This window comes from Mustela erminea, chromosome 4 (genome assembly GCF_009829155.1).
Source record: "Mustela erminea isolate mMusErm1 chromosome 4, mMusErm1.Pri, whole genome shotgun sequence".
Lineage (NCBI taxonomy): Eukaryota > Metazoa > Chordata > Mammalia > Carnivora > Mustelidae > Mustela > Mustela erminea.
The window spans coordinates 21,005,170-21,018,462 of record NC_045617.1 but is presented as its reverse complement, the minus strand read 5'-3'; the positions used below and the strand labels follow the sequence as shown (position 1 = coordinate 21,018,462).

The 13,293-nt window shown below is 51.5% G+C and overlaps 1 protein-coding gene across 9 annotated transcripts in view; it reads right to left on the bottom strand.

Moving 5' to 3' along the window:
* Positions 1–5,287: 5,287 nt before the first annotated feature.
* TRAF3IP2 (TRAF3 interacting protein 2) overlaps positions 5,288–13,293 on the bottom strand; it is a 47,141-nt gene continuing 39,135 nt past the window's right edge. For 4 of the 9 annotated variants that reach the window (XM_032337988.1, XM_032337987.1, XM_032337990.1 and 1 more), the window contains 4 exons: positions 13,064–13,132; positions 11,838–11,954; positions 8,325–8,399; positions 5,288–5,862 (listed from right to left, as the gene is read on the bottom strand). In XM_032337988.1, coding sequence (XP_032193879.1) covers positions 5,716–5,862; positions 8,325–8,399; positions 11,838–11,954; positions 13,064–13,132 — 408 coding nt within the window. In that variant the 3' untranslated portion in view covers positions 5,288–5,715. The other 5 variants (XM_032337994.1, XM_032337995.1, XM_032337996.1 and 2 more) reach the window with 5 other exon arrangements.

The window sequence follows — 13,293 nt, the reverse complement described above, 5'->3', positions numbered from 1 at the left end:
AGCCACAAAGTGAGAACAATGAAAATAGGACTATCCTAGTTGATCATTACTTTCAATGTTGTAACCACAAAAATGGGAAACTTCTCTTTCTAGCTTGGGAGGATTTTATAAAATCTCCACATTTTGTGCACATTTTGAATGTGAGACTTCCCCACCACAGAACCCATCTGAGAGGGATTTAAAGCTCAGGCATGTGGCTGCTCTCTGTAAGTTTCTGAGTAACTGAACTTTGCAGATAACAACAGATTGGAAGATAGAATCAGTTAATCCCTGAACTCGGGGAACCCTTGGCCCGAATCCCAGATAACACAGGATGCTGAAAATCAGTCGGTTCCTGGCCTCACCTACACTTCTTTCTCCTCTCCTTGGAAGAATGCCGCTTTTGACCCCCGCCAGCCTGAGAGCGCGGCCTCCCCGTCCCACCTCTATGCGTGCAGGGACAAGCGGCCTTCTGTGCAGGGCGTCGCCCGCAAGGTGGCAAAGGCCAGGCAGGTACGCGCCGCCCAGCTGCTGCTGAGCGACGAGGCCGGCCGCCAAGCCCCACGCCAGCTTGTTCTAAAGCAGCCCTTTTGATAACAGCGATTCCATTTCCCTCACTGGAGCCTTGGGCTGATTGAGCCCCAGCCAACTTCTCCCGGTAACAAAGAGGAGGGGAAAGTAATCCAAACACAGGTTTTATTATAAAAACCAGGGAGTGAGAGAAGCATGTTTATTCTGTAAGATAGCACACCTGCTTGGGGCCCGGGAGGCTCGTTTCCATCAGTTGCCATGGTAAACTCGTTATACTTCAAGGCCATGTGGCTTTGTTTCCTTTTGAGGTCTGGTCCTTGTCCTACCTTTCCTAACAACTCCAACACAATGACATGCAAGCCTGCGACAGCATAATTGATTTCTCCTTGCCTCTATCCACGGTTTACATTTGCGCCGCGCAGGACTGAGGTTCCCTTCTCCTTTGAACTCGCAGCTCGCCACGCAGGCCTGCCTCCGAGAGAGCCATCCTCATTAACATTCCAGGTCCCCCTCCCCGCCAGCCGTAAACGAGCCCCGCATCAGTGGCCTCCTTCCTTCCAGTTTTACCAACGAGTGGCTCGGTTCCATGTTTTGCTGCTGATCCAGGTGCCCGGGCGCTCCGTGCGGGGCGAAGCAGCACGCGGGAGAGGCTAAAAATAGAACAGCAGTTTGGACGCATACCAGAGCAGCGACTCCATTTCAACTAGCTTTGCACACTAAGCCTAATGGGATCCATCAGGCACGAGTTCTCTCTTTCGTCCTCCGCACCCTGCCCCCCTCTCCCCAGCTGCCGCCTACCATCAGCGCCTTCCTGGTGCACTGAGCACAGGGAGGTCAGGCAAGGGACAAGAAGTGTGTGCCCTCGTGGTTTCAGTTGTAAGTGCTGAGAGATCTGGGGGCTGCGGTTACTTATTCCTCCCATGTGAGTGTTTCCAGAAAAGAGCAGGCAGGTCCGGCACATGGTCACCTTGACCCAGGCGCACTTCGGCCCAAGAGCCTCTCCTCGTTTTAGCGGAGGCTCTAGTATCACTTCCTAAACACCCCCCGGAGTATGACCTGGACCCACGCTCACATGCTCCTTGAGAGAGATTACAAATAGGCAGAGAGGCAGACAGAGGGGAAGGTGGTGGTGGTGGTGGTGCGGGGCGGGGGGGTTGGGGGTGGGGAGCAGGCTCCCCCACTTCCCCCCGCTGAGCGGAGAGCCCGTGGTCGATCCCAGGACTCTGGGATCAGGACCAGAGCTGAAGGCAGAGGCTTAACCCACTGAGCCAGGCGCCCCCTGGGATTCTATCTGAAAGCTTTTCCCAATAGAAAATGGGACAGATCAGTATGGAGTTAGGAACATGCTATCCTTGTTGGGCACAAGGCCTCCCCAGATGCCAGCTCTGTTGACTGGGCTCGGCTCTTGGGTGGTGTCCCTGTGCCTCCTGATAAAAGGGACCTTTCCTGCAGCCGCCCTCACCCTGACTCAAAGGAGAGTGATCAGGACCCATACCTTTCTCGTTTCTTCAACTGAAAGGTAATGCGGGTTTTCCAAACACCCACGCCTTATTCCAACAAGTTGCCGCTCTTGTCGAATGAGAAGTGCGGCGGGGAAAGATGACTGTTAGAGGATTTCGAAGTAAAAGCATTTTTCATTGTCCTCGCTGCGGAGTTTGGCCAGATAAAACTCAACCCAAATTGATCTAATGGCAGATTTTATCTGTAAGCTTCGGGAAGGTGCCAAGATCTTTTAAATTGTGCTTCGGTTTTATATAATACTAGTGTGAAATAAATAAATATGCCAAAACGACTTCACGAGAAGTCACACTCCAGCTAATCACAGCAGTAATTAATTCCCCAAAGAGTCTCCCCCAGAACAAGTTGCAACACGATCGTTTAATCCTCCAGCCACCAGAGGACAGAGGGACGACTTCCCTCAGGCCTCCTGCGTTCAGGAGGCTCAGTTTACCTCCGGGAGATACTGGGTCATTTGTGGAACAAATCTACCCTCAAAAGCCAGAAAGCTTTCTAGGTTTGCCAGAAAAATGTCAGCAGACTAGACACCAGGCTATCTGGGATCTAGTCCTAGGGTGAACTTAAACAAACTGTGGTTTTGGTGGGTCCCATGATTACTATGCCAAAAACTACACTGCAGAGGTGCGTGATTTCTAGGGTTCTTTTCAGATTGAAAATTCCAGATGGTTCCAGAAGGAAGTGATTCAAGAATTAAATTTATTTCAGTGCTTTCTTTCTTCCTTTCTCGTTCTTCTTTTTGTTTATTTGGTTGGTGGGCTCATACAGAGCTATTTATCGTGAAAAGGAGCTCATAATTCTTCGGCAGGAGAGGCGTGTCTTCTTTGTGGTATTTTCCCACAGTCTTAACCTTCCTCCTCTTTTCACTCACCACGAGGAGGTGGGGCTCACTGATTCTTCTTGGTTCATTAGGAAGAAACAGAAAGATCCTGTGTTTTGAGAAACTCTTTCTGGATCATTTCCCAATGATCACGGGACTTTGCAGTCCCTTTGGCAAAGGTGACGGTGACAATGGGGTGTTTGGCAAAGTGGTGGAGGTGGTTAATGAAGTGGCTGAGGTGAAGAAAAACGCTCTTGGCAAAACATCATGAGACAAGGTCTGGAATGCCCAGAGCAGAGGGCTTCCCTCCCTTGCCGAGAAGACGGAGGGAAAACTCAATCTTTAAATAGGTGATTTATTTAAGAGGAAAAAAGAAGAGTATCTCCAAGCATCATTTTTCTGAGCACTGAACTGAGACCTAGCTAGTCTAATAGTTAGACTGTAACCATACACCGAGATGCCGCCGGATGATAGAGGTTAAGTTGAATTAATGAGGCATATGTACATTTGATCCCCGAAATTAAAAATTACGTTTCAAATTCTAAGTTCGTCACTAAACATTGGATAAGAATCTCACCTTGCATTCGGCATACCTCTCCCCTAAAGTCAGTTTCGGTCTGAATAAAGCCTTGTGGCCAAGAGGTTATTTTTTTACTGAGTCAGCCTTACCCCACATCCTCCCCCGAAATATCCGCAGATGAATACACAAGGACAGGGATAATGTCTAAATAAACCAAGTGTTAATCTTCGGGTCGGTGTTCTAAAATAGTTGTTAAATTCCTTTGATGTCCGTGGTCATCAGATTGCATAGAAACTTCAAGGGTCAAGCTTTCATCACCTGGCCAGGTGGTGTGTGTGTGTGTGTGTGTGTGTGTGTGTGTGTGTGTGTGTACTTTTGTTTTGTCTTTTTGCTACCACAGTTACCAGCTGTAACACTTTAATGACTATTTATGAGAACACCAGGGACCTTCCCTCGTCATTCACCTGGGGCAGGAACAGTGGCTGAGAGCTCAGGACAGGTCTCTGAAGGGAGGAAGGGTCACAGCCTCACATTATTAAACTCTTGCAAACTGGAACGATTTCAGAGAAATAATTGCTGACGTCATTTTACTTATAATTGTTGGAATCCTTAATGATAGTGTCCCCTCAAACAAGAAAGTCCCACCAGGTCTCAGACGCTACAGCACTCAGGATGCTGGTGACCTTCTCACTTCAGGTAATGACGACCTCAGGCAAACTAGTGGTTTCCCTTTTCCTGTTTTTATAAACATTCACTTTACCGCCCAGTACACATCGAGGTTCCATACATGAACCCATGTTCTTTGCAATTCATTGGCAAACCTTCTTTAGCGTGGATATTTGTCTTTTCCCTGCAGTGACAAACGAGAGCTGAACGGACAGCATGATGGTCTTGTTTCCGAGACGACAGAGACAGGTAACAGGAAACAGTAGCTCTCTCCCCCCAGCCCCACCTTAAAATCTTCATATTTCTGGGGCGCCTGATGTGGCTCAGTGGGTTAAAGCCTCTGCCTTTGGCCCAGGTCATCATCCCAGGGTCCTGGGATTGAGCCCCACATCGGGCTCTCTGCTCAGCTGGGGGCCTGCTTCCTCCTCTCCCTCTGCCTGCTTCTTTGCCTACTCGTGATCTCTGTCTGTCAAATAAATAGATAAGATCTAAAATAAAAAAAAAAACTTTGTATTTCTATTTAGGGCATAACTAATGTCGCCCCACCACCATCACCCCACCTTGCTCTACAGCTTATGTACATTATATATATGATGTATTTATTATATAGTTATGTTGGTGTTTTCTTGAGATCAGATGAGCAAGATATATAATGCTTCTAAAATTACAAATGTGAAGGTGTTGCTGAAGAAAATTTAAAAAAGAAAACGTAGTTTTGTCCTCTGGGCGATATCATTATGAAAACTCAGTCATTCCTCAATCGGGTATTTAGAACTTGGGTCCTGGACCCAAACCACTTAGGGCCCAGAAGATACTTTCACCCACGTCGTCATTTTAGAAGCGAGTCCTCGGGGTTTCAGGCAAGTGACAGGACCTGCTCAAGGTCACACAGCTAGTTAGTGGGGGGAGCGAGACAAGAGCCCCAACCACCGGTCCAGCCTGCCTTCTGCCGCCGCTGTCGCTGCCTCCTGTTCCTGGATATTCTTCCGTGGATAGCCAGGCCCTATTTAGAATATATTTATAACCACGGCTGTGTGTTGTATGGAATGGTTTTGCCAAAAAGTTCTACTGCAAAAATAAAGCTATGAAGATTACATTAAAAAGAGATTGTTGAACTGTCTGCCTCCAATCCTCTCCTATAGAGCAGTCGGATACATTTATCTAATAGGACATCCAAGCAGCTTTCGCGAAGCAATTGCCCGCGTCACTAGGAATTAACACACATCCATTTCCTTTGAGATAAGTAAAACACCATCTTACAAAAGAGTAAACATTTTATTATTTGTACACGAACCAGGCTGATCGGAGGACCCACGAGCATCTGGCTAACTCATAAACGTAGCTTTAAGCGAGGGGAGGGTGTTTGGGGTCGTCAATGGCAACGTCATTTATATGATCTACGGGCTAAGCAGGGAGAGGCCCAGGACGGACGCATCAGGCTGTTAGGAGCAGCGTGGTAGGGGGTGGGGGTGGGGGGGACGTCAGAAGTAGGGACTACAGAGCAGCCACTGCCTCTTTCTGAAAGGCAGGGTCTGAGGAGGTCTCCATGGGAAGAGGGGTCTGCAGGACAGGTCTTCCGGGGTGGGGAGGGGTCCTCTGAGAGGGACTTTGAGGGGACGTGTTGTCCGAACAGGATCCCCCCCCCCCACCCCGGCACAACCCCAGGGCTCTGGGCACAGAGGGGTCACAGGGGCACCACCTGAAGCGTGGGCAGGGGCCCCCGGGGCGGGGCTATGTACTCCTCTTCCCTGAGCAGCCGCAGCAGGATGTTTTTCTTATTCTTGGGCCAGCTGTAGACGTGAGTGTTCTGAAGCCAGGTGGGCACGTGCTCCTAGGGGAGAGACAGCAGCACAGGGGTGAAGACCTTTAGAGAGAAACCCGGATTCCAGATCCCAGGCCCAGTTCCCAAACCTCCCGGGCTTCCCTGCATGGGCGTGCCCTCGGGCAGTCTCCGGGGAGTCATGCTGTTTGGCTTTTTGGAAGGGGTTAGCATGTGAGACGCGCCTGGCTTCGGGGTAAGCTGTAGACCTCATTATGGAAACCACATGTGCGCGGCGTTTGCTGCCAGCCTCCCAGGCTACCTGCCCTTTGCATTTCAACGTGCTTTTCACCACCCTCACATGAAAGGGGTAGGACAGAGGTCACACAGAGTGAGGCGAATTCCTTTGTGGCTTCAGGAGAAGTATGCCAAGGCTACGGGCTTGATGTGATTCATTATCCTTTCATTCCAGCCACACAGATCTGGCCTGCAGTAGAAGGAGCCCACCAGACCTGGGATCAGGCCAAAAGCAGAAACTGTAAGCCTGGGATCGTGAGGGTGCCGGCCCAGACTGCCCTCGCGGAGTGGACATTCTGTGGGGGAGGCAGACGATGAATACGGAAAATACATAGTAGGTTTGACGGTGATACATATTGTGGGGAAAAATATGGCGGAGAAAGGGGAGAGGGAGTCCTGGGCAGGGCGGAAAGGTTTGTGGCTTTAAGTAGAGTGTTTAGGAAAGGTTTCACTGAGAAAATGAGCAAAGACCTAAAAGAGCGGAGGGGGCCAGCTTTGTGGGTGTCTGGGTCCGGGCAGTGCAAAGGTGCTGCGGTGGGGGCGTGCCTGGCCTGTTCAAGGAGAAACGGGCCAGTGTGGCCAGAGAAAAGCCAATGAGTGAGACAGAGGGGGAGGAGAGGTCTGGAAGCAGAGAGACCTGAGTCAGGGCCTTCTAGGTTTTTCTCTGAGTGGATGGGATCCCTTCGGTGGTTGCAGAATAAGCTTAGAAGCAGCAGCTGCGACAGGTCGGGCACCGTGCTGGTGTGGAGGACACCCAAATGAAAAAGACGCAGCTCCTGCCCTGAGGAGTTCACGGCCCAATGATGGAATGTAAATGAAGTGAAGAAACTATTTTCTAGGCAGTGGTGTACCAAAGGGGCAGGAGGTGGGAGCACTCTACCTCGAGCACAGGCAACCAGGGGGTTGTCTGAAGAAGTTTCATAAGCATTAATAAAACCAACTCAGAGTCGGTCTCCTTTTCCACCACTGTGCTCCCGCCAGCCCTTCCACCCCGAGCCGCGAGCCCCTGGCTCAAGGCACTCTAGCTCAGAGAGCTCAAAAGAGGAACAAGTTAGTATATTGGCAAGGAGGATGAGAGGTCAGCGGAATCTAGGGATTGGGTGATAGAAGGCTAAGCGAGAGTTGACTACACAGAAAAGTCAGGGAAGGGCATGGCCAGCAGGGGGAACAGACAGTGCGAAGGCACAGAAACAGAAAGAACAGGGCAGGTGTGAGGGCATGCTGGGATAGTCCAGTATGACCAGAGCATAGAGTCCCTGTGCAGATGGCGGGGAGAGAAGACTGAGCAAGTGGGCACAGCCCTCTTCTAAGGGGCCTCATCTGTCACGCTGAGAAAAGTGGACACGATCCCGGCGTCCGTCGGAATCCACGGCACAGTTTCTAAGCTGGAGCGAGACAGATCAAATCTGTATTTTGGATGTTCCTCTTTCATGGCAGGAGAGAGGGTGGCTAGTACAGGGCCAGAGTAGGCAGGGAGACCAGCAAGGAGATCCCGCAGTGGGAACAACGGGAGCCTGCGTGGGGGATGGAAATGCACGCTGTCGCCCAGGGTGTGAGCTTTGTACTGAAGTGTCTCAGGGCGCCTCTGCCTCCTGCCCCAGGAAGTCCCTGCAGTCCTGACCTTCAGGGATCCTCCCAGGTACAGCTGGGCCTGAGCTCAGGGTGCTGTGGTCTGAGTCTCGAAACAGTCATGACACCTCTGCCTGTCCCTTGCCAAGCCTGGAACATGGCTTCAGATGGTTTTTGTCCCCATGCCCCAAACTGCTAGAATGTTCTTTCGGTGTAAAAACGCTCATATAAACCACAGCAAAGTTCACTTTGGAAACACTGTAGATTTAATTCCTGCCATCTACAGATTTGAGAGCTGAACTCTGTGCACCAAAATACCTCTGTGGACAGTCAGCGAAAACTGTCCATATCTTGACTTTTACGTATGAGAGATAAGAAGTATCAGATGAACCGTCTTTTTTTCTCTCCTGAGTTAAAACACAAACTACTTCTTTGTGTGTAATGGCTGTTTGAACAATTAGGACAGTGATGGCCCAGCAGATAACACCTTAAAACCTTCCTGATTCATGCCGCTGAGCTGAGCGCTACAACTTGTGGATCTTTCTCGTAACACTGTTATCTCTAAGAACTGATACAGAGTTCACGAGCTTTTCCACTGAGAAGCCCAGATAACAAGCACACCAAAGCTTGAATTGGAAGGTTTTTGGCTTGCTTATTTCTTTGTTTACCTTCTTAGCATTCGGGAAGAGCACGGGGATGAATCTGAAATTCATGCTTCCTTGTTTGATGAATTCGATCTGCATCTGGAACAGAAAGAATTTGAAGGTTTGAGTTCAGGAATGAAGGAGAGTTAATGGCACCCAGGACCCTGCAAACCCCCATAGCATTTTTATTCTGACTTCCCTGAGTGCCACACACTGAGACTTTTAAGGTCTCCCCATTATGCATGCATGCTGTTCACTCTTCCATGAATCATTTATTGAAGGCCTATTAAAAGTCACACTCTGTGCTGGACTTCAGGTTTCAAGGATTAGGATACCTGGTAGGGTGTGCCGAGCTGGCTTGTATTGGCTCAGGAAAGCCAGTCGTATGTATCCCTTCCTAATTCTGTGTTTGATGACTTCACACTGGTAGCTTGAAATTGACCATAATGAGAGTATTTACACCATGGAAATGGGGAAATACTACAAATCAGGATTTCTTTCTTTTCTGGGTGGGGGTGGTGGTGGTGGAGACTAGTTAATCAGAGCACTGCTGATAGGATTCCTATCCTCCCAAAGCCAGCAGATTGGTGAGCACACTGCCAAGCACAATGCAGTGTGAAAAGTAGAAATAAATTGCTGTGGAAACCCAAAATGGGGGCCATCCATTCTGCATCGGTGATTTGAAGGACAGTTAGGAGGGATAGATCACTTAGATATTGAAAGACAAGAATTTGGTCCGGGAGAGGAAGCAGGGTGAGGGGAAGGGCATCCTCAGTAGAGGAAACAGCATGAGCAAATGTCTGGAAGAACGTCCGTGGGGTCGAGACCAGCGAGCACCGCTTTGTGGCTGGGGCACAGGATGGGCTAGGGAGGGAGTGGGAGATGACGCTGGGGGTCCGCTGTGAGGAGCTCTGCCAGCCACACTGGAGGTCCCCCACACAGTTCCAGTTTGCACTGACACTGTCGTGGCCCCCAAAGACTTAGCTGCCAGGAACTCTTTATCAAACCCAGAATTTTCAAGCTGAGGGGAGCTAGCGTCTTCCCAATGCTGTGACCAGCACAAAGCTCTCAGTCATCTGATGATGAGGAGATGAGGAATTATGTGTCCCCAAGTATTTCATCTTCCAATTGATTTTTATCACCGAGAAGTCTTCATTGTACAGGGGAATAAAAACAGGACAGAGAAGAAAGTGACGGTGGTGACAGCTGGTTATTGAAGTCACCATAGAAACCCCCTAACAAACACACACACACACACACACACACACACACTCACGCACGCACACACACACGAATGCACCACAGTTTTTTTTTCCTCTCAGAACCACTGTCTTACAATTGAGAGGACCAAAACATGTTTAAAACAATCTGTGTCCTGTGTGATGTGAACACGCCAACCACCAGGACAAAAACATGTGGAAAGGAAGGGCCCAGGGTTGACAAAGAACTGGATTTAGTCTCAGACTTCCATCCAGTTCCCAGAATCCGTAAAGTTTTGCTCGTCCACTAGGCCACACCGGATGCTGATTTTCTCTCCTGTTTCCAGACACTGGCTTTTTGTGGAGTCGTTGGCCCTATGATGCAGTTACTCGTGGCTACCTCTTCATTCCCTCCGTCCTAGAGGCCTCTGCTGCCTGGAGGGGACCTGGAGGTCTACTTATCTGGCCTCTTGAACCCCTCTGGTGATAAGGAAGAGCCCAAGACACTGTTGTCCCCAGAAAACTGAGCTGGGAGACAATCTGGTTGCTGGCCGGGCACCGTCAGACAAGCTCCGGGGGTAGCTGTTTCACTGCCTGGCACTGCCGCACACCAGCACAGCGTGACAGGTTTCCTCAGGAACCGGCAGGGACCTGGAGCCCTTCCCACACACCAGCTGTCAGCTCCCAGGACTGGCAGGTTCCTAGAGATGCAGACAGGACATCCAGTGCTGTGGGCCACGCAGACATGCAGCAGGCAGCCAATGGATGGCGGCCGCCGCAGCCAGCCGTGACCGTGGGCCGGGCCCGTCCATGGGCCATCAGACTGGGAGAAGACGGAATGGGAGGACACTTAGCCCCTGGCTCCTTGGCCTTACTCTCTGGCTTCACCGCTCGCCTTGCCCTTTACTTTGGGTCGGTTCTAACCTCAGATAAGTGGTCGGTACTTGCTAGAAGAGGAGACGGATGGGGAAGCCCCATAAACCCACCTGCTCTGCCTTTTTCCTGGGCTCCTGATCCACAGGGCAGACTCGGACTTAAGTCAGCCTCCGACTTAAGTCAGCCTCCCCTGAGGTCTGCTGCTGGTCCCCTGTGTCCTGCCTTGTGCCGCTTACTTATTCTATCTGGGCCACTTCAGCGTCCTGCCCCATATTCCCATCTTAGACTATGATCCTTTCTGTCCATTCCAGGCGCTTGTGGAATGTTCCAGTTGGAATGGAGCTTACAAGTTCTAGTCCAGCGGCTGTCAAGCCTTTTTAAAAAAAAAATTTTTTTTTAAGATTTTATTCATTCATTTGACAGACAGAGATCACAAGTAGGCAGAGAGGCCGGCAGAGAGAGAGGGGGAGGCAGGCTCCCTGCTGAGCAGAGAGCCCGATGTGGGGCTTTATCCCAGAGCCGCCCTGACCCCCAGCACCTATGGCTACCCAGTAGGGACTCCACAGAACATTTTGAAAGTCAACAAGCCTAGTCCAGCATCCTAGTCAAGCAGAACTGTCTCCACAGCACCTCTGTCATCCTGGAAAGCAGGGAGATCACTAGCTCACAAAACAGCCAATTCCAAAGCTGGGTGATATTTTCCATCAGAATGTTCTATCTATCAGATGCCAAGCAAGCCTAACTTCCTACAGATTTCTCCCACTGGGTTTAGTTGGGCCAGGCCCCATGGTTCGGGTGTGGCAGCGGACTGTTGCTCATCCATTATGAGCTCAGAACAATCCCTTCCCTTGACCTGAGCGTGGAGATGTCCCATACACGTCACAGACATGACCCCATCACATCTTCACAACCACCCTGTGACCCACTGCATGATTAGGGACATGGAGGCGCAGAGAGGTTTAGGCAGTTGGCTCAGGGTCCCACAACTATACAGGAAGAAGCGAAATCTGAACCAAGTCCCTCTGACACAGCACCGTGTGTCCATTCTACTTCGCTACTCTGCGTCTCTGATGTACCAGGGGACAGAACAGGACAGATGCAGGAGCCCCCCTCTCCTCACAGCCCTGGCCCAGGCCCCTCTTGGGACCACCCAGCTGTTGGTGAACAACCAAGCCAGCAGAGCCCTGCTTTCCAGGGTCATCTAACCCGAAGTGAGGGATCACCGATGACTGTCCCCTTGCAACAGACAGGAACGGAGTCCCAGGGATGTGGCCGCTGGCCCACGGTCCCGAAGGCAGCCGGAGCCAGAGGCAACATCCCCTGTCCTGCCCGGGGTTCCTCACCCCATCACCTCGCCACCTTCCGCCACCTTCCGTTGGTCCCCAGCGGAGGACAGGCCTTCCCAGAAGAGCGCGCCCCTCTCTGGGGGGTGGCGGGGTGCGGCGCTCCCTTCGCCACTCACCATGCGATGAATGTACTTCGTGTGTAAGCCGTGCTCGTCCTCGTCCAGCTGCGACTCGGCACCTTCCACATCCTGTTTGTATTTGGGGCTGATTGCTACAATTATCATCACTGTCTTCTGTTAATGAGAGAGAAAGCGTGTTTATGGAAGTGTCGAGGGTGGTCCGCTCGCCGAAGGGAGGTTCGGGGAAGGCAGGCTGGCAAGCGGCCAGCAGGGCCCCAAGCCTCCCCCCAGGCCCCCCGCACCCCGAGGGCCTGCATCGCTGGTCCCGTGCGGAGAGCGCAAGGCGGCGGCCCCCACTAGGCCGGGCTCCTGGGTCCCCACCTCGCCGCCGCCTCCCTCCCGGCTCCCTTCAAACTGGGGCGCGCTCCCAAAGCGAGGCGGCTTGGCCCACCATTTCGCACAGGCGCCGCCGCGAAACAGACGGGAGCCTGGCCCGCCCCGGGCCGAGGAGCAGCCCCCGCACCGGCGGCGGCAGGGAAGCTGCGGGTCCGCACTCCCGAGCGCCCTGCCCGCCGCGAGCGCGTCTCAGCGCAGCCGGCAGGAGCGGCCCCTTCCGCGCAAAGCCCACGGCCGGCTGCAGACAAAAGGAAAAGCCGCAGGACCCCAGCCTGCTGCGACTCTGTCCCCCACCGCTCCCTCCAAAGGAAGCGGCTGCTTCAGCCGACGCGGACACGCTGGCGGCGATCAATTTCTATCTTGTTAGAGCACAAAGTGTCCCAGTGGTCAGTATAGATTCTGTCAGTGGAAAACAGATCACAGGGCTGCGAGTGGGCGCCTGGGTGGGGGGCTGCGCGGCAGGGGGCCTCCTCCCCACCTCCTCCCCCTCCCGTGGAAGCTCTGGAGCCCCATCGGGCAGAACACTTGGGGTGGCCTCGGATTAAATTGAATTCTGTTGCTCCCTCCCTACTCCCTGCCTTCATTTCCGCTTTTCCTATTCTGGTGTAAAAAAAAAAAAAAAAGCCAAAAAAACAAAAAACCTGCTCTGATTGTTATCAACCACCTGTGTCTGGTTTGACCGTTATTTCCTGCCTGTGCATGTCCACGAGGGTGCCCCCATCCTTCCTTTCCAGGTCTCTGCAGGGCTGCCAACAAGCGAGGCTTTGTTGGGGGCTCTCGCAGCTCTGGACTTGGTAGGTTTGCCAGGGCTTCTTTCATAAAATAACTCCACAGGCGAATTGTCTTTTTTGCCAGAAAACGAGCTCAGAATTTGGGACTGTACTTACATCTCGAAGGTAGCGTTCCATCCACTTAATGATATCAATGCCTCGGATTCTATCCTCAAATATGTCAATCTACGAGAAAAAGATGTGGGAAGTGGTTCTTAATGAGAAGCTTTCTGTAGATGTGGAGGGAGAGAAAACACAAGAGACTGTATGCATTTAAGACTGGAAAAATTACGATTGCTTTTTGCAGGGAGGAACATGTAAGTCTAAAACAAAATACAATTTTCTTA